This window comes from Gordionus sp. m RMFG-2023, chromosome 2 (assembly GCF_954871325.1).
Source record: "Gordionus sp. m RMFG-2023 chromosome 2, tfGorSpeb1-WG-v2, whole genome shotgun sequence".
In the NCBI taxonomy this organism is placed as follows: domain Eukaryota; kingdom Metazoa; phylum Nematomorpha; class Gordioida; order Chordodea; family Parachordodidae; genus Gordionus; species Gordionus sp. m RMFG-2023.
In genome coordinates, this window is record NC_088776.1 from 55,899,798 (window position 1) to 55,920,240 (window position 20,443).

Genomic DNA, 20,443 nt, shown 5'->3' on the forward strand with positions numbered 1-20,443 from the left:
TTATAATCATATTTTGTATACCTTCGCCGTTAATTCGCGGTAATTGTGATTCAGAGTAAGGCTCAATATTTTTTTTTCACCTCATCCAATTCGAGGCAGGGTTTCAGGCCCTAAAATGGCAGAATTTGTTTCAAAGATACATTGAAATATTCTAGAAATTTTACATGCATCGGGGAACAAATACGCTCCATAAATATCTTAGAATAATTTTATATTGTAACAGCCAAATTAACTATAGCGCTAACTTCAATTTTTTATTATATTTTTGGTATCGTTTTTCATCAACTTTAGAGTTAAAATTAATATGAAATAAAGTCGTTAGAAAAATCTTGTCTCGACCATAAATATTATCCTAATGTACAAGGATCTGAAATAAATAAAAAATTGATCGTTATTTTTTAAAGAACAATTAAAATACCTTCTTTAAGTCTTTATGGAAGTTGTCAGTAAAAAAAATTTATACCTTTTTATAAATTACTTTATATTTATTTTTTCTCAGATATCTTTCAGGTAATGGTTGTTAAGGGACTCGATTTTTAAAATCGAGTAGCCAAATATTTCAGCCAAAAAAAAAATTATGCAAGCCTGGAGATCTTGCCAATAAGTGGCGGGAAAGTTTGGACATCTATTATTGAAATCTCGTAATATTATTTTGGCTATCGACTAAAACGAGAGGGGTCAAAATAATTTAAATTTATTTTTTTGGATATCAGCCCAGCAACAGTTTTGCAAAAAAAGGCAAGTCCGGGTTTTATCTTCCCGGATTTTAATCCGGGTATGCAGATCCCTGATCTTTTAATCATCATTTCCTAATATTTCCAAAATCGGAAAAAAAATGTTTATAGTAGCAACATTCAGAATCGCTTTCTTCCTGAAGAGTTTCATTGATATTCATGAATTTAAATAAGGCCTCATTTACATTAAGCGTGGTATGCTCAAGCAATTGGAAATTAATCGCTGCGTGTTTTATAGCAAAACAAAGGGATAATTTTATAAATTTAAGCTTCAAAGTTAGAATCACAGAAAATGTTTGCCCAAATATAAGTTGATTTCGATTTTATTCCTTATTATGTGTTAATTGGAGCAGGCTGAAAATTCCTCGTAACCCAACTGTAAGCTTGAATCCAAAAAAATTCAACAATGAATTGTAATTAGGGATATAGAAATTTGCCCTACTTCCCCCAATTTTTAATTTGTTTATCAAATAATCAGGATTTTTATCATATTTTAGAACACTATTTTTTTTTGGTTCATATTTATGTTTTGTTTTTGTATATTGGTACATTTTAGATAATGTGATAATAGCTCACTCTAGTAATGTTCATCAGAAGATAATTTTTTATTGTGAAATATATTTAATTTAACAATAACTGAAATAAGGATAAGGATTAAAGGTTAAAGAGATATAGGATAGGGTAAAACTTCCTCTTCCAATTCAACTAATGATGTAAATTTCTGAAAAAATAATTTAATAAAATATATTGATTTCACAACAGCCATTTTTATGTTAAATTGCCATCTTCCATGATGCAACATATATTAAGAAATTATATCAAACTTTATAAACAGCAAAAATTTGTTAAACAGTGAACAACAAAGGATTAAAAATATATTAACCAAAAGATAAAATAAAAATATGACCCTTATTAATGATGAGTGGACAAATAAATGAGTGAAATGCATTATAAAATACCCATTTTCTATAAATTAATTGAAACAGGGATCAATATGCATACAGGTATTTATTAATAAATAGGAAACACAAAAATTTGCTAAGGGATAATGGAAGTAATGAAGAAAGCCTGGACACTTGTAAGAAAATGTCTAATTATCAAATCCATTGTCTGCACATTGACAGGGTTGTCAGATAGAAAATTTCAAATTGCTGGATAAATTGGTATTTTGAGGGTTGAAATATGAAAATTGAGGTGGAAATATAAAAATGGCCCACAAAGTGTCGACCTTCAGTCAGGATTTATATTGGCTTAGTTATCCCCCTATTAATTCTTATAATTACTTTATATAAATACTAACAAAGTTGGTAATGTTTTATAATTTCAAAATAAGTAATATTTTTGAAAATAGATTATATTTAGTATTATTTTCTACTTCTTTGTGTAGAGTTACTTTATTTATACTATATATAAAAGAATTTAAACGTGATAATTAAGTGCCTAGCCCTATTATGTTATACACAAATAAATTTACAAACTAGACATGTTTTTTGAATTATTTTATAAAAAATATTTAAGGCCGTGCTTGAAAAATTAGGCCCAATGCAGATCACTAGTTAAAATGCTAAAAGAAAAAAAACGTGTAGGAGAAAAATTTATCAAAAAAAAATTTTAAAAAAAATTTCCCCATTTTTTTCTCATTTAGTGCCAAGAAATTTGCATGCCTAAATCAGATGTATAAGTTTTTTGGGTATAATAAAATTTTGTTGATTTAACCAGTTCATTGAAGGTTGTGGTAAGGAGAAAGTGAAATACATCCTGATTATTATATAGGTTATAATTTTATAGGGAATAATCACACAATAATTTGAGTTTAGGATATGATGTTTACTGAGAGTCAGATCAGAATATTGAGTTATATATGAGTCAGAATATTCATAGTTTCGATACCAACCATTTTTATAAAAAAAAAATTCAGCCAATATTTTTTAGTTAATAATGATGATTAAAATATCTATTTTTAAAATTTATGGCCATATTTTAAAAAAAAATTCAGTCCTAGCCAGTTATATTTAAAAAAATTAAAATATGGCCCAGCCCATGTACCCATGCCTGCAGGTCTCTGATATTAATCTATATATTTTTTTAAAACATGAAAAAAATCAATATTGATTGACATGTAAAACAATTTTTTAAAGAAAATTTCCCAGAAAATTATACAATGTAATTAAATGTTGCGAACTATAGATCAAATAACTCATGATAAAGTACTATAAATTAATAATTTTATTATATGTTTGGCAACATTAATAATAAAACATTATATTAATAGAAATAAATTATTGTATTTGATAAAAATATTGATCTTCAAATATGCATCATTTTTCTTTACATAGGAGCTCTACCTCTTCCAAAACCACCTCTCTAGATGTGTAAAATAAAATATAATAGCTTTCAGTACATTTAAAATTATGCTAACACATAAAAAAAAACATATACAAATGGTTTACATATTCTAAAGGAGTTGAACCAGGGCCAGCATCTGCCTTTTTGTCCATTCCCATATCTTTTAAACAATAATTTAAAAAGAATATATACACATCTAAGAATATAAAATATTTAGAACAATTAAGTGCAATAAAAAAATATTTGTTATTTAAAATATTGCAATAATATCCAATTTTATGTTTACCAGCTTTCCTGTAGGCATCTTTTTCAGAAGGCATTTGGTCTCCTTCTAAAAAATATATGTATAATGTATATTTATACTGAAAAACAATTATCAGATTATTTTCCTTGAATTATGATCATGTGTATCAAAATTTTGTATTCATCATTTAAATTATATTAAAAAAACATTATTAAACCTTTTGGTCGCATGTCAGTTCTCGTAGCCCGTTTAAGGGTAACTGGAATAATTTCTGGAGGGAGATGCAAATATTCTCTCAGATATTGTATACCATCATTTGTTAGATACCAGTAATAATGATGCCATGCAAACTGTTCTGTTACATATCCTCGAGATTTTAATGACTTAATTATGAAACTAAAATATTATGATATACATTTGATATTACTTGTAATGCTTTAATAACTTGGAGATTAGGAACATTTTCTATATTTGGGTGCTTAGGAGCATGAAAATCTTTCTTAGCAACCATAACTCCTTCCTTGAATAAATACTCATATATTAAATGTCTATTCTTTTTGGGCATTAACATCTTAGAGGCTTGTTTAGGAAGTATAACAAAATGTAGAATAAATTTTAACTCCTCTAAAAATAATAATATTTAATATTTATATAATAGGTATATTATATATTCGATTCGGTGTCGTTCTGGTTTGTCAGTTTTTTTATTTTTACCTTTATAAAAAATTTATATAGGAGTTATTTACATTTTTTAAATAATTTTATTTTAGCCGTTTAATTTTAAAATATTATTGTTTGTTTTTTATATATTAAGATATATAAAACTTTTAAAGAATAAAAATATATTGTTATTCAAGAAATGAATTAGCATGACGTAGTCAGCGCTTAAATTATAACAAGATCTGAAATTAATACATACTTATATGGATACCTCCAGAATAATATTGAAACTAATATAACACTCTGTTACCATTTTTAGACACTGTTTTATATAATGAACTAATAAGAAAAAATTTCCTAACCAAATAAACAATTCTTGGAAAAGAGAATATAAACGACCCCAAATCAAAAAGTATATGGTGGTTAGAGCTTCCTCTTAAATGACATGATGGAAGCTAGATAATTAATTGAAAAAAAAATTGTGAAATTTTAAATTTCTAAAAGATTATCTTCCATTTTTAATAATATATAAACAACTACACAGTTGACCATTATTGCTTATAAAATAGGCAATCATATGCTCTCAGCATCTGTAATAATAATCTTAAATTACATAGCCAGACAAATAATAGATGCTGGTTTATTAGCAGTCATAGCCATGATACTCACTAATTAACTTATATCAGAATTTATTATGCTAGATAAATTGATAAAACAAAAACACTAAAAATCTTTAGAAGAAATTATGCAACATGATAAAAGAAATTAATTAAGATTTTATATATTATTGTCGCACCACCTCTAGTTGGTATATTATATCTTAAAATAGTAGTAGTTTGTAATAATATCAAAAATATACTAGTATTAAAAATTTAACTCAAAACTGTTTTTCAAATAAGAAAAAAATAGCCTTCCTAAAAACATGTAAAAAAGAGAAGAAAAGTTATCTAATTTATTACATCCATTCTGGGATAAATAATAATATGTTACATTTTTATAAATATTTCTAAATAAATATATGACGTTAAATATTTAAAAGCAATTTATTACTTATATTTATTATCAAATGCATTTATTAGTAAAATTTATTAAAATATTAACTGTAATATATTATATAACTGTCAAATACGTCTGTAAAAGTAATATTTAACCTTATCTTATCTTTTATAACCAATTATATCTAATAGAGGATTATAAACTATATGTTTACTTACTTTTTATAAATAAATCTCTTATACTTATTTGGATTTGGACCTTGTAAATAATTTTAAGAAGAGGCATGGTAATTAAATTTAAATATCAATAATATAGTTAATTATTGATTTTGAACTCGGCTAATTAGAATATTAAATTTGTTAATTTTTAATTAATATTTATTTAATTAGGGTTATATAATAATTTAAATAATAAAAGTCAATAAAGCTTCAACTGTTAATGCTAAATTAATATGATATTAATATTCTATTTTTAACACAGAATTTGATTGCAAGCTGACATAGTGAAAATATAATTTATAAGTATTAATCTAATCATAATTTCGATTTTAATCCCTTATTTTTCTCCTTTCTTTTTTTTTCATTTTGTTGTAAATATATCTTGAGAACAGGTTCGGAATCTTCAATAAGTGTAATAAGGCCCATCATATTGTCTTCTTGTTGCCTGTTCTAGACTTTAACATGTCCATTTTGAATTTGAGTATGGCCTCAAAATTAAAGACATGTTAATAAAAAATTAATTCATTTTAATACTACAGTCAAAACCGTTTAATTGCGAAAGCTTGGGACCGAAATATTTAAAAATTTCGCAATTATACGATTTTTCGCAATTATACGATTAAAATTCAACAATTTATTTATTAAAAATCAGTTTGTGTTTTTTATAAAGATATTTATCATCTATATATATTTTAATCATAGAAGCCATCAAAATTTGCAATAAATACAATTTTTAATTAATGTAACCAACTATATATTTTAATTTGAATAAGTTATGTAACGAATAAAAAAACTAAATTTTAAAAATTTATCTTATTTGTTGAAACATATGATCATAGCTTTTTATGACCAACGTGCTAGGTTCCCACACGAAATCGCCAAGTTCAAAATAGCCAAATATTTTTGTACGTAATTTAAAACACCACAAGTAATATAATATTTCCTATATAATAAAATACAAATATATAATATAGTGTAATATAATAAAATATATAATAATAATATAAATTAATAATATAAATTAATAATATAAACTAATAATGTAATACACTATAATACTAAAATAATGTAATATTATAATGTGTAATATAATATAAAATATACAATAATAATTTAAAACCAATATAATATAATACCATTATAATATAATACCAATATAATATAATACCAATATAATATAATACCAATATAATATAATACCAATATAATATAATACCAATATAATATAATACCAATATAATATAATACCAATATAATATAATACCAATATAATATAATACCAATATAATATAATACCAATATAATATAATACCAATATAATATAATACCAATATAATATAATACCAATATAATATAATACCAATATAATAAAATACCAATATAATATAATACCAATATAATATAATACCAATATAATATAATACCAATATAATATATGTAATACCAATATAATATAATACCAATATAATATAATACCAATATAATATAATACCAATATAATATAATACCAATATAATATAATACCAATATAATATAATACCAATATAATATAATACCAATATAATATAATACCAATATAATATAATACCAATATAATATAATACCAATATAATATAATACCAATATAATATAATACCAATATAATATAATACCAATATAATATAATACCAATATAATATAATACCAATATAATATAATACCAATATAATATAATACCAATATAATATAATACCAATATAATATAATACCAATATAATATAATACCAATATAATATAATACCAATATAATATAATACCAATATTATTATGTGTAATATAATATAAAATATATAATAATAATAATATAATACAAATATAATATAATACCAATATTATAATGTGTATTATAATATAATACCAATATAATATAATACTAATATAATATAATACTAATATAAAATAAAATAAAACTAATAATATTATACTAAAAAGGTACTACATTCTAATACTATAATTAATCTTCTAAATATACATAATATAAAATAAAAAAAAAAATCCTAATATAAGTGTAATATATTATAAAGTATATATAATTATATAATATAATATATTTTAATATAAAATATATAATAATAATATAAATGTTTTAATCAGGCGTCTTCAATAATATTTGAAATGTAGTGGATGGTGGTCATATTGATTCGGAAGTATATGAAACTCACTTGTCTTACTAGAAACTATAGGAATAAATTTTTTTAAGGTTTATATTGATTCATAAGTATATGTAACTCAATTGTCTTACTAGAAACTATAGGAATAAATTTTTTAATCGATTCATAAGTATATGTAACTCACTTGTCTTACTATAAACTATAGGAATAAATTTTTTTTAAGGTTTATATTGATTCATAAGTATATGTAACTCACTTGTCTTACTAGAAACTATAGGAATAAATTTTTTTTAAGGTTTATATTGATTCATAAGTATATGTAACTCACTTATCTTACTAGAAACTATAGGAATAAATTTTTTTATTGATTCATAAGTATATGTTAATCACTTGTCTTACTAGAAACTATAGGAATAAATTTTTTTTAAGGTTTATATTGATTCATAAGTATATGTAACTCAATTGTCTTACTAGAAACTATAGGAATAAATTTTTTAATCGATTCATAAGTATATGTAACTCACTTGTCTTACTAGAAACTATAGGAATAAATTTTTTTAAGGTTTATATTGATTCATAAGTATATGTAACTCACTTGTCTTACTAGAAACTATAGGAATAAATTTTTTTATTGATTCATAAGTATATATAACTCACTTGTCTTACTATAAACTATAGGAATAAATTTTTTTATCGATTCATAAATATATGTAACTCACTTGTCTTACTAGAAACTATAGGAATAAATTTTTTTTAAGGTTTATATTGATTCATAAGTATATGTAACTCACTTATCTTACTAGAAACTATAGGAATAAATTTTTTTATTGATTCATAAGTATATGTTAATCACTTGTCTTACTAGAAACTATAGGAATAAATTTTTTTTAAGGTTTATATTGATTCATAAGTATATGTAACTCAATTGTCTTACTAGAAACTATAGGAATAAATTTTTTAATCGATTCATAAGTATATGTAACTCACTTGTCTTACTATAAACTATAGGAATAAATTTTTTTTAAGGTTTATATTGATTCATAAGTATATGTAACTCACTTGTCTTACTAGAAACTATAGGAATAAATTTTTTTTAAGGTTTATATTGATTCATAAGTATATGTAACTCACTTGTCTTACTAGAAACTATAGGAATAAATTTTTTTTAAGGTTTATATTGATTCATAAGTATATGTAACTCACTTGTCTTACTAGAAACTATAGGAATAAATTTTTTTTAAGGTTTATATTGATTCATAAGTATATGTAACTCACTTATCTTACTAGAAACTATAGGAATAAATTTTTTTATTGATTCATAAGTATATGTTAATCACTTGTCTTACTAGAAACTATAGGAATAAATTTTTTTTAAGGTTTATATTGATTCATAAGTATATGTAACTCAATTGTCTTACTAGAAACTATAGGAATAAATTTTTTAATCGATTCATAAGTATATGTAACTCACTTGTCTTACTATAAACTATAGGAATAAATTTTTTTTAAGGTTTATATTGATTCATAAGTATATGTAACTCACTTGTCTTACTAGAAACTATAGGAATAAATTTTTTTTAAGGTTTATATTGATTCATAAGTATATGTAACTCACTTATCTTACTAGAAACTATAGGAATAAATTTTTTTATTGATTCATAAGTATATGTTAATCACTTGTCTTACTAGAAACTATAGGAATAAATTTTTTTTAAGGTTTATATTGATTCATAAGTATATGTAACTCAATTGTCTTACTAGAAACTATAGGAATAAATTTTTTAATCGATTCATAAGTATATGTAACTCACTTGTCTTACTAGAAACTATAGGAATAAATTTTTTTAAGGTTTATATTGATTCATAAGTATATGTAACTCACTTGTCTTACTAGAAACTATAGGAATAAATTTTTTTATTGATTCATAAGTATATATAACTCACTTGTCATACTATAAACTATAGGAATAAATTTTTTTATCGATTCATAAATATATGTAACTCACTTGTCTTACTAGAAACTATAGGAATAAATTTTTTTTAAGGTTTATATTGATTCATAAGTATATGTAACTCACTTATCTTACTAGAAACTATAGGAATAAATTTTTTTATTGATTCATAAGTATATGTTAATCACTTGTCTTACTAGAAACTATAGGAATAAATTTTTTTTAAGGTTTATATTGATTCATAAGTATATGTAACTCAATTGTCTTACTAGAAACTATAGGAATAAATTTTTTAATCGATTCATAAGTATATGTAACTCACTTGTCTTACTAGAAACTATAGGAATAAATTTTTTTAAGGTTTATATTGATTCATAAGTATATGTAACTCACTTGTCTTACTAGAAACTATAGGAATAAATTTTTTTATTGATTCATAAGTATATATAACTCACTTGTCTTACTATAAACTATAGGAATAAATTTTTTTATCGATTCATAAATATATGTAACTCACTTGTCTTACTATAAACTATAGGAATAAATTTTTTTTAAGGTTTATATTGATTCATAAGTATATGTAACTCACTTGTCTTACTAGAAACTATAGGAATAAATTTTTTTAAGGTTTATATTGATTCATAAGTATATGTAACTCACTTGTCTTACTAGAAACTATAGGAATAAATTTTTTTATTGATTCATAAGTATATATAACTCACTTGTCTTACTATAAACTATAGGAATAAATTTTTTTATCGATTCATAAATATATGTAACTCACTTGTCTTACTATAAACTATAGGAATAAATTTTTTTTAAGGTTTATATTGATTCATAAGTATATGTAACTCACTTGTCTTACTAGAAACTATAGGAATAAATTTTTTTAAGGTTTATATTGATTCATAAGTATATGTAACTCACTTGTCTTACTAGAAACTATAGGAATAAATTTTTTTATTGATTCATAAGTATATATAACTCACTTGTCTTACTATAAACTATAGGAATAAATTTTTTTATTGATTATATTTTCGGATTATAAATTTATTAAAAAAACAAAAGTACAATTGCATATATACGTATATCTTTTGTAAAAATAAAAAGTATAATAAAGTACAATTTCATATATACGTATATCTTTGTAAAAATAAAAAGTATAATAAAGTACAATTTCATATATACGTATATCTTTGTAAAAATATAAAAAAGTATTAATATTTATTATATTTTTGGATTATAAATATATTAAAAAACAAAAGTACAATTGCATATATACGTATATCTTTTGTAAAAATAAAATGTATAATAAAGTACAATTTCATATATACGTATATCTTTGTAAAAATATAAAAAAGTATTAATATTTATTATATTTTTGGATTATAAATATATTAAAAAACAAAAGTACAATTGCATATATACGTATATCTTTTGTAAAAATAAAAAGTATAATAAAGTACAATTTCATATATACGTATATCTTTGTAAAAATATAAAAAAGTATTAATATTTATTATATTTTTGGATTATAAATATATTAAAAAACAAAAGTACAATTGCATATATACGTATATCTTTTGTAAAAATAAAAAGTATAATAAAGTACAATTTCATATATACGTATATCTTTGTAAAAATATAAAAAAGTATTAATATTTATTATATTTTCGGATTATAAATATAATAAAAAACAAAAGTAATAATGCACAATTTAATATATATATATAATTTAATCAGAATAACTTGAATATATATTAGATGATTGAAAATTAACTAAAAATGATATTTTATCTAAAAAAGAAAATAAATTTAAAATTTCTCTATCATACATAGACGTTAAATTGTCTATTTTATGATTCAATCTTTCATAAGTGCGATTTGCCCGCCGAACAATCGATCCATTATGAATTTGTATCAATTTAATATCGTTCGAATTCTGATTTTCGATCAATATTTTTATTAGGACGTACACATTCGGATGTGCACTGCTTGTTTTTCTTTTTAGGGCATGATGGAACCCCTCGAGATGGTTATTTGTGCGGGGCCCATCTACATGATACCTAATAAATATTAGAATGATTGATTACAATTATTTTAAGTTTTTATACCTTGTCCATATAGTTTGGGGAAATAAGGCAGTTTCACCAAGCCACGTATGATCCATATACTCCATAAAACGAAGTAGGGATGGATTGTTAGTTGCCATTGAGTAGCAAGATAAAAGTACCTCGGCCAAATGCTCCTCCTTAAAAATGGTAAAGTTGTCATCCGCCTAACAACTATATGGACATGGGAGTCGTTCAGGTAGTCCCTAACTAAACCCAAAGCTTGACATTTCCGCCATAAAGCTTGAGAATAATGGAAGAAACATCCTAAATATTTTAAATTATAATTTTCATATATTATAATTTAACCTTTGATCACTATATTTGGGAATACAAATCGAAGAGCAGATATAGCTGCCGCCTCAAAATCTGTTTGGCCAATTGGAGGATTGAAATTAATACCTTCACGGGTACAAAAATTTTTGACTATATGAAAAAGTTGAATATATGTCTCCCTTGATTTATCTGGAAGGAGAGCATATACAACTGGTATCATGATGTTTTCATACATCACGTGTATGGTATAGAGCTGACAATATAATCTCGGAACTATGTAGAAAGTTCCGTCCATATATATTGTCGTAGCAGCTCCCAACAATTTTAACATATCCGTAGTCCCAAAGACCAATATCCTATTAGATTCAGTAGGGATGTGAAATCTTTGAGATCTGGTAGAGGTTGCATATACAGGCGTTAATATTATATCCTCAATTGAATGAGGCATGGAAGGCCTATATTTCTTTAGAAGTCTGTCAATATGACCCCTAATTGATATAAAAGGAGGGATTGCCTCTGGATAATTTTCGATGTGAGTAGTCTCTAAACATCTAATATCGATAGTTTTTTGATAAATATTCATCCTTGTTTCGGTAGGATTTTGGGCAATAGTTCTTTCAAGAACTTCTCTTGTTTTGAGGACCTCAAAATACCCGACATCAGGTTGGTGTTCATGTACACCTGATGAAATGTAAATATGGTCATATTTACATTTTGCAGGACAGCCTTGTTTTCTGCAACGGTACTGAACTACATCCCCCCTTTCATAGTGAAAACGATAGAGATATTCTCGATAAAAGAGGAATGGTTTTCCCTTTTGACCATTAACAAATTGACCTTTAATAACATATATATATTATATCATTATATTATATTTTTACCATAAATGTTTTGATTTATGTCAAGCATAGCATATGCCGCATCTATTATTTCAAAATCAGCTATAGTTTATTTAATTTTATTCAATAAAAATATTTAATTACCATCTACATTAGGCAATAAATTTAATGGTGGGCTTGAAGAAGAATGCAATTGTAAATGTGTTACTGTAGCATCTTTAAAAATAAATGATATAAAATAAAATATTGTATTATTATACCTCCTGTTGTCCTAATTTGAGGTATTTGGGGGATAAGATTATTATTTGCTAAAAAAATATTAAGTTTAATGAAAATTTTAAAATACATTGTAAAGGAACAGGGAGCCTTGATACTGTTGCATCTTTAAAAATAAATTATATAAAATAAAATATTGTAATAATATACCTCCTGTTGCCCTAATTTGAGGTATTTGGGGGATAAGATTATCATTTGCTAAAAAAATATATTAAGTTTAATAAAAATTTTAAAATACATTGTAAAGGAACAGGGAGCCTTGATACTGTTGCATCTTTAAAAATAAATTATATAAAATAAAATATTGTAATAATATACCTCCTGTAGCCCTAATTTGAGGAAATTGGAGGACTCTAATTTGAGGTATTTGGGGGATAAGATTATCATTTGCTAAAGAAAATATATTAAGTTTAATAAAAATTTTAAAATACATTGTAAAGGAACAGGGAGCCTTGATACTGTTGCATCTTTAAAAATAAATTATATAAAATAAAATATTATAATAATATACCTCCTGTTGCCCTAATTTGAGGAAATTGGAGGACTCTAATTTGAGGTATTTGGGGGATAAGATTATCATTTGCTAAAAAAAATATATTAAGTTTAATAAAAATTTTAAAATACATTGTAAAGGAACAGGAAGCCTTGGTACTGTTGCATCTTTAAAAATAAATTATATAAAATAAAATATTGTAATAATATACCTCTTGTTGCCCTTATTTGAGGAAATTGGATGACTCTAATTTGAGGTATTTGGGGGATAAGATTATCATTTGCTAAAAAAAATATATTAAGTTTAATAAAAATTTTAAAATACATTGTAAAGGAACAGGAAGCCTTGGTACTGTTGCATCTTTAAAAATAAATTATATAAAATAAAATATTGTAATAATATACCTCTTGTTGCCCTTATTTGAGGAAATTGGATGACTCTAATTTGAGGTATTTGGGGGATAAGATTATCATTTGCTAAAAAAATATATTAAGTTTAATAAAAATTTTAAAATACATTGTAAAGGAACAGGGAGCCTTGATACTGTTGCATCTTTAAAAATAAATTATATAAAATATTGTAATAATATACCTCTTGTTGCCCTTATTTGAGGAAATTGGATGACTCTAATTTGAGGTATTTGGGGGATAAGATTATCATTTGCTAAAAAAATAAAGTTTAATGAAAATTTTAAAATACATTGTAAAGGAACAGGGAGCCTTGATACTGTTGCATCTTTAAAAATAAATTATATAAAATAAAATATTGTAATAATATACCTCCTGTTGCCCTAATTTGAGGTATTTGGGGGATAAGATTATCATTTGCTAAAAAAAATTATTAAGTTTAATAAAAAAATTTAAAATACATTGTAAAGGAATACGGAGCCTTGATATTGTTGCATCTTTAAAAATAAATGATATAAAATAAAATATTGTAATAATATACCTCCTGTTGCCCTAATTTGAGGAAATTCGAGGACTCTAATTTGAGGTATTTGGGGGATAAGATTATCATTTGCTAAAAAAATATATTAAGTTTAAAAAATTTTAAAATACATTGTAAAGGAACAGGGAGCCTTGATACTGTTGCATCTTTAAAAATAAATTATATAAAATAAAATATTGTAATAATATACCACCTGTTGTCCTAATTTGAGGTATTTGGGGGGATAGGATTATTATTTGCTAAAAAAAATATTAAGTTTAATAAAAATTTTAAAATACATTGCAAAGAATTAGGAAGCCTTGATACTGTTGCATCTTTAAAAATAAATAATTTGTTACAATATATGAAGAAGATATATTCTTACATTTACAAGTGTCAATATGTTGTTTTGTAACAACAATATCTACTAGTGAAAGCTTGGCTCGACCCCCACATTTACATCTACATATTAGGTAAATGTAATTTTGACCATTGCCCTTGATTAAATATTCATAGCCCAAATAGACAATTACATCATTGTTTTTTTGGGTTTTCTAATAAAAATATATAATGTAATAATAATGGTAATTTACTTTAAATTGAATATTTGGTATCCTGGAATAATCTTGTAAATTCATATTGATGCAAAAAGGTTTCTGTTAAATATTATAAATAAAATAATCCTTTCTAAACAACTTTGGCTTATTTTTTAAATTTTAGCGGCCATTTTTTTGAAGCTCTTTTTGGGGATGTTTTGAGGGTGTTATTGGACGTTTTGGCGATTTTGAACATGGCGATTTAGTGGTTATACGACGTGCTAGATAAGATAAGAATTGATTATCTATCCCAACATATGGAGTGGAATAAGCTTTGCGGAGATGAGCTAAATATTGAAATAGATGATTTTAAATGGCAACCACACAACAAAAAAATAAAGTCGAGTATTATAGCTGATAAAAATAATAAGCAATGACAAAATAAATTCGTATTGGGGCAATGATCAGTAGATCATGAAATCTTATCATAGAATTCTAAAAACTTTGTCATATTATTGAAATAACTCAATTCGTGCGCTTTCAACCACAATTTTTAAAAATGTATGGTATCAAACGGTGACATGCTTAGCCCATTTCCGTTGATGTATCCATAAAAGGAAGAACAAAATAACTTAAAGGAAACTATTTATTCAAAACCCGCCTGAAGGAAAAAGATGCATGCTTTTCAAAATCCTTGGTTTGTTTGGTATAGGTCAGATTTTCTTTTTTTCCCCCCTTTGGTTTTAGGTAAAATTTTAAATTTATATCCCATTTTAATCAAAGATACTCACAGTTATAAATATTATACCATTATTTCTTGATTTTTTGGTCTAATATTAGCTTAACTAGAATATTTTAACTATAATGTTAGTTAATATGAACATATTTTAACATATAATATTCTCTACTTTTTATTGATTTAATCCTTTATAGGATTAATGTTTTAACGTATAATTTTCTCTTACTTTTATTTATTTAATCTTTTATAGGATTAATGTTTTTACTTTTATTTATATGATATATCAGATTTTAGTCTGGTTATATTAAATAAGGTAGGAGTTTAAATATAGTATGTCTCTCTTATTTTGAATTTTTCTGTTTAAACATATTTTTGAATTTATTTAATAATTTAATAAACTAGGTCTCTTCGAAATTGATGGTACTCTTTTTCCCTGACATTATATATGACTCTTATTTTGAATTTTTCTGTTTAAACATATTTTGAATTTATTTAATAATTTAATAAACTAGGTCTCTTCTAAATTGATGGTACTCTTTTTCCCTGACATTATATATGACTATATTTTCCCTGACATTATATATGACTGTATACTTTTTAACTTTAATACTAGTTAAATTTAAGTATTTTTTAACTTATTTTATTCGACAAATCTTTTATAGGATTAATATTTTTACAGTAATTTACATGATATATCAGATTTTTAGTCTGGTAATTTAAATTAAGTAATAGTTCAATATTATAGTATGTCTCTCTATATCAGATTTTTTAGTTTGGTAATTTTAATTAAGTAATAGTTCAATATTATAGTATGTCTCTCTTAATTTGGAATTTTCTGTTTTAAATAGTAGTACTTAAATATATAGTATGTCTCTCTTAATTTGAAATTTGCTGTTTAAATATATTAGTTTCTACATAGAATCTAAATTAATTTAGGTCCCTTCCTAATTAATAACATTATTTTTAATAAATTTTCAATATTATACATTAGTTGTTATACATTAGCTGACCTGAGGCATTTTGCTCTTAATGTTTGTATACCTTAACATAACTGTTAAATCATATTTAATTTTTTAATTTTATTAAATTTAAAATTATTATATTTACCTTAAGTAGATGTTTAAAATGGTATGTATATAGTTATTTTTATCATTTGTTTAAAAATTAGTATTTTAGTTAGCTGTGATGATTAGGAATTTTTTGTTTTAACATATTCATATTTTTCTGTTTACATATTTCAATTTAAATATTAATTTAGGTCACTTCTTAATTATAGATACTCATTGAATTTTCCTGTTTAAACATATTTCACTTTAAATAGTAATTGGTCACTTCTTAATTATAGATACTCTTTGAACTTTTCTGTTTAAACATATTTCATCAAACATATTTCAATTTAAATAGTATTTTAAATTAGTCTAGGTCACTTCTAAATTAATGATATTCTTATCCCCAAAACAATTTTATATATGGCTTTTAAATTTTATAGTTGAAATTAAATATGGATATAATGCTTAGATGAGATTTTAAGGGCTTTTTTTAATTATACAAAAGCTGAAATCAGTTATGCTTCTTAATGTTTGTATACCTTAACATAACTATTGAATTGATTTGTTGTTATTAAATTTAGGATTGTTCTATTTAATTTAAAATTATTTTTGTATAGTATTTTTTGTTATCAAATTTAAAATTATTCCATTAAAATTCTGTATATAGTTATCTTTGTTATATTTAGCATTTTAGCTAGTTATGAGGTTTTAATTTAAGCTAACTTAAAACACAAGCATTGTTGATTATAGTATGGGTTTTACATTATCATGTATATATTAGTATAATTAATATTCATATTTTATATATTTATCTATTTATAATTATTTCTTTAATTTTCCGGCGCATGTGTTATTGAAATTATTTTTCTTCTCTTTCAAGCGCCGTTTTTGATTTTGTTTTCGTTTCGATTTTTATCTTTTCTTTTCATGTACCGTTTTTGTTTTTGTTTTTGATTTGATTTATTAATCTCTCTTTTTCAAAAGCTTTGTTTCTCTCTGTTTATGTAAAATTGTCTTAGTTTCGTTTTGTTTTTGATTTGATTTATTAATTTCTCCTTTTTCAAGAGCTTATGTAAAATATTTTATGCACTGCACATGTAATATTTTTTTTATTCATTTTTCTATTTAGGATCATTTGTCTCGTTTTTTCGAAGAAAATTTTTAAATGTTAGTTTTTAAATGTATTATAAATTGACAGTTTTATATTATCTTTTAGAATTTTTTTTACGTTCCAGGAATCCCACCTAGGGTCTTCCCCCTTGCTATTATGTTTGTTCATGTATTGTATAGTTTTGTATTTAAAAAATATAATAAATTGCTGTCTATCTAATTGTAAATTTTAAAAACTAATTTTTTCCTGTAATTTTAAATTTCAAAAAGTTTCAAATTGCTGTCTATCTAATTGTAAACTTTAAAAACTAATTTTTTCCTGTAATTTTAAATTTCAAAAAAGTTTCATCACCTTCTTTCAGGGTTGCCATGCCTCCCCCCATCAGTGGGAGTCTCCCACAATTTTTTAGTTTACCCACATACATCTCACTCCCACAAAACTCCCACAATTAGAAATCTCCTACAAAAATCTCCCAAAATTTTTTTAATTTCTCCCACAATTTTTTTTTAGCATTTTAATGTTTTTAATATATAAATAATAATTTTGAGAGACAGTATTTGATTATTTTTAAAATAAATTTTAAATATTTATTCGAAAAATATGTCTAGTTCTTTTATTTTATTTTTCCGCTAATCTCCATCCAACCAATCCAATCCATTCGACATTTTCAAAATTTGAAGTTAGAAAAGTATGTATAATTATTATAAATATATTTTAAATTACTTAATATATTTTATATCGTTATCTAGATTCTATAATTGCAGTGCTCCACTCGACATTTTCATAGAAGAATAGAACTTTTAGAAGTGAACAATAATACCAAACAGATTTAAGTAATAAAATGTTCTATTTTGCTAATAATTTTATCTTACTGTAAAATTAAAATATTATATTAAGCACTAAACATTCATAAAATTTTCATAATAAATGATTTTAAATGGCTGTTAACAACACATATGGTTTTTATGATTATCATGTCATCTTTTATACAAACATCCTTTTTTTATCACACATTTCTCATCATTTTATAATAAAACCAAATAAAATCTTACTTTTTATAACATGCTACAATTTGAATTATTCTCTTACAAATAAAAATGTACATTGATATTTTTTAGCTTCATTAGTTTATAAAATCTATTTCAAATTAGATTGAATCTTTTTGTAAATAATAATTAACATACTTTTTCTTATAACTATAATATTCATTGTTTAAATTTATTAAAATCAATAATATTTTTATATATAAATAATTAATATTTATTATAAATAGGCAAATATATATAATATTGAAAATATAACAAGTATAAGCTTAGAAAGTACTTGTTTTGTTAATCAATAAACTGGATATTAATGTATAGTAATATAATTAAATGAATGTATGTTAAAAAATTACTTTTACTCTATAATATGCCCCAGTCCTAGGCAAATTTTTTAATATGATTTTTACATTTATTTAAATAATTATTATCATTTTGATATAAATCAAAAAAATCATTTTTTTAAATCAAGATTTATGCTAAACCTATATTTCTCACTTTTAATTTTTCTCTCAATTAATAAACATAGCATATTAACCTCAATCAGTTTAATTTATAATCTTTAAGTTTAATAAGGAGAGGAGACCAAAATAGTTATGTAAAATTTGTGTTTTTAAATATTATATACCTGATTCAGTTAAATTTATAATCTTGAGGTTTAATAAGGAGACCAAAATAGTTATGCTTATGGAATGGACAACAAAAATAGGACATTTTTTTGGCAAGAAAAAAAAGAAGGTTGCACCATCCTTTGCGTATTTGATTTTAAACTTTAATGTTGATTTTCTCATTTTAAACATTGGCAGTTGGCACAAGTGGATCACTCCAATTCTAGATCGACGATAAGCTGTGTATAAATAATAGTACAAAAGCAGTTTTTTTTGAAAATAATTTTTATTTTTATATATTTAATTAAAATATATATGTTTTATTGTCCAAAAAGCAACATCATATTTGGTATTGGCACCTCAACAACCTCAACTGGTATGAAACAAAAATCAATTAAGAATTTCTTCAAGAAATCAGTGCCAGTGATTCCTGAGGTGGTGGAACTTAAGCATCTTTGTGATCGTGTTCGTGGTATGTATAATTAATGTATATAGTATGTATAATTATAAATATATAATAGTACATAAACAGTTTATATTGAAAATAATTTTTCTTTTTATATATTTAATTATAACATTTTATTGTCCAAAAAACAACATCAGTATTGGAAACTAGTGCTTTAACCTCAAAGCAATCTAAATCTCAAGAAGATGACTATCATGGTATATATAAATAAAAATATAAAATATGTATAATATTTAGGATTTCTTAAGCTTAGATTAAAGATGATTAGGATAATAATATTTTCTAAGTTCCACTTTCATTGCTAATTTTTAAAAATATTACTTCTAATATTAATAATATATTTTTTAAAATATAATAGTATATAAGTAATTTATATTGAAAATAATTTTTCTTTTTATATATTTAATTATAACATTTTATTGTCCAAAAAACAACATAGTATTGGAAACTGCTTTAACCTCTAAACAATCTAAATCTCAAGAAGATGACTATCATGGTATATATAAATAAAAATATAAAATATGTATAATATTTAGGATTTCTTAAGCTTAGATTAAAGATGATTAGGATAATAATATTTTCTAAGTTCCACTTTCATTGCTAATTTTTAAAAATATTACTTCTAATTTAATAATATCTTTTTTAAAATATAATAGTATATAAGTAATTTAT

The 20,443-nt window shown here is 23.2% G+C and overlaps 3 protein-coding genes and 2 long non-coding RNA genes across 6 annotated transcripts; 1 reads left to right on the forward strand and 4 right to left on the reverse strand.

The window, feature by feature from the left end:
• Window positions 1–2,944: 2,944 nt before the first annotated feature.
• On the reverse strand, window positions 2,945–3,939 carry LOC135923861 (small ribosomal subunit protein eS10-like). Its single transcript, XM_065458843.1, has 5 exons — window positions 3,752–3,939; window positions 3,542–3,707; window positions 3,367–3,411; window positions 3,185–3,240; window positions 2,945–3,098 (listed from the first exon to the last, which is right to left on the reverse strand). The coding sequence occupies exons 1-5, from the start codon at window positions 3,893–3,895 to the stop codon at window positions 3,063–3,065; spliced, it is 447 nt and encodes a 148-aa protein (XP_065314915.1). The 5' UTR covers window positions 3,896–3,939; the 3' UTR covers window positions 2,945–3,062.
• Window positions 3,940–11,355: 7,416 nt separating this feature from the next.
• Window positions 11,356–12,596, reverse strand: LOC135924484 (uncharacterized). The gene is made up of 4 exons (XM_065459540.1): window positions 12,569–12,596; window positions 11,721–12,524; window positions 11,415–11,678; window positions 11,356–11,366 (listed from the first exon to the last, which is right to left on the reverse strand). The coding sequence occupies exons 1-4, from the start codon at window positions 12,594–12,596 to the stop codon at window positions 11,356–11,358; spliced, it is 1,107 nt and encodes a 368-aa protein (XP_065315612.1).
• Window positions 12,388–14,199, reverse strand: LOC135923466 (uncharacterized). The gene is made up of 18 exons (XM_065458223.1): window positions 14,164–14,199; window positions 14,075–14,122; window positions 13,887–14,030; window positions 13,812–13,847; window positions 13,700–13,771; window positions 13,620–13,655; window positions 13,507–13,578; window positions 13,427–13,462; window positions 13,314–13,385; window positions 13,234–13,269; window positions 13,121–13,192; window positions 13,041–13,076; window positions 12,953–13,000; window positions 12,873–12,908; window positions 12,787–12,834; window positions 12,671–12,742; window positions 12,569–12,628; window positions 12,388–12,524 (listed from the first exon to the last, which is right to left on the reverse strand). The coding sequence occupies exons 8-16, from the start codon at window positions 13,460–13,462 to the stop codon at window positions 12,731–12,733; spliced, it is 396 nt and encodes a 131-aa protein (XP_065314295.1). The 5' UTR covers window positions 13,507–13,578; window positions 13,620–13,655; window positions 13,700–13,771; window positions 13,812–13,847; window positions 13,887–14,030; window positions 14,075–14,122; window positions 14,164–14,199; the 3' UTR covers window positions 12,388–12,524; window positions 12,569–12,628; window positions 12,671–12,730.
• Window positions 14,200–14,649: 450 nt separating this feature from the next.
• LOC135925471 (uncharacterized) lies at window positions 14,650–15,034 on the reverse strand. Its single transcript, XR_010571647.1, has 3 exons — window positions 14,919–15,034; window positions 14,816–14,878; window positions 14,650–14,776 (listed from the first exon to the last, which is right to left on the reverse strand). It is a non-coding gene; the product is annotated as an uncharacterized LOC135925471 (long non-coding RNA).
• Window positions 15,035–18,168: 3,134 nt separating this feature from the next.
• Window positions 18,169–20,267, forward strand: LOC135925284 (uncharacterized). 2 transcript variants are annotated; one of them, XR_010571606.1, is made up of 5 exons: window positions 18,169–18,345; window positions 18,407–18,490; window positions 19,641–19,777; window positions 19,909–19,968; window positions 20,211–20,267. It is a non-coding gene; the product is annotated as an uncharacterized LOC135925284 (long non-coding RNA). The 2 variants fall into 2 exon arrangements; XR_010571605.1 differs by having other exon boundaries at window positions 18,313–18,490.
• The last annotated feature ends 176 nt before the right edge of the window (window positions 20,268–20,443 follow it).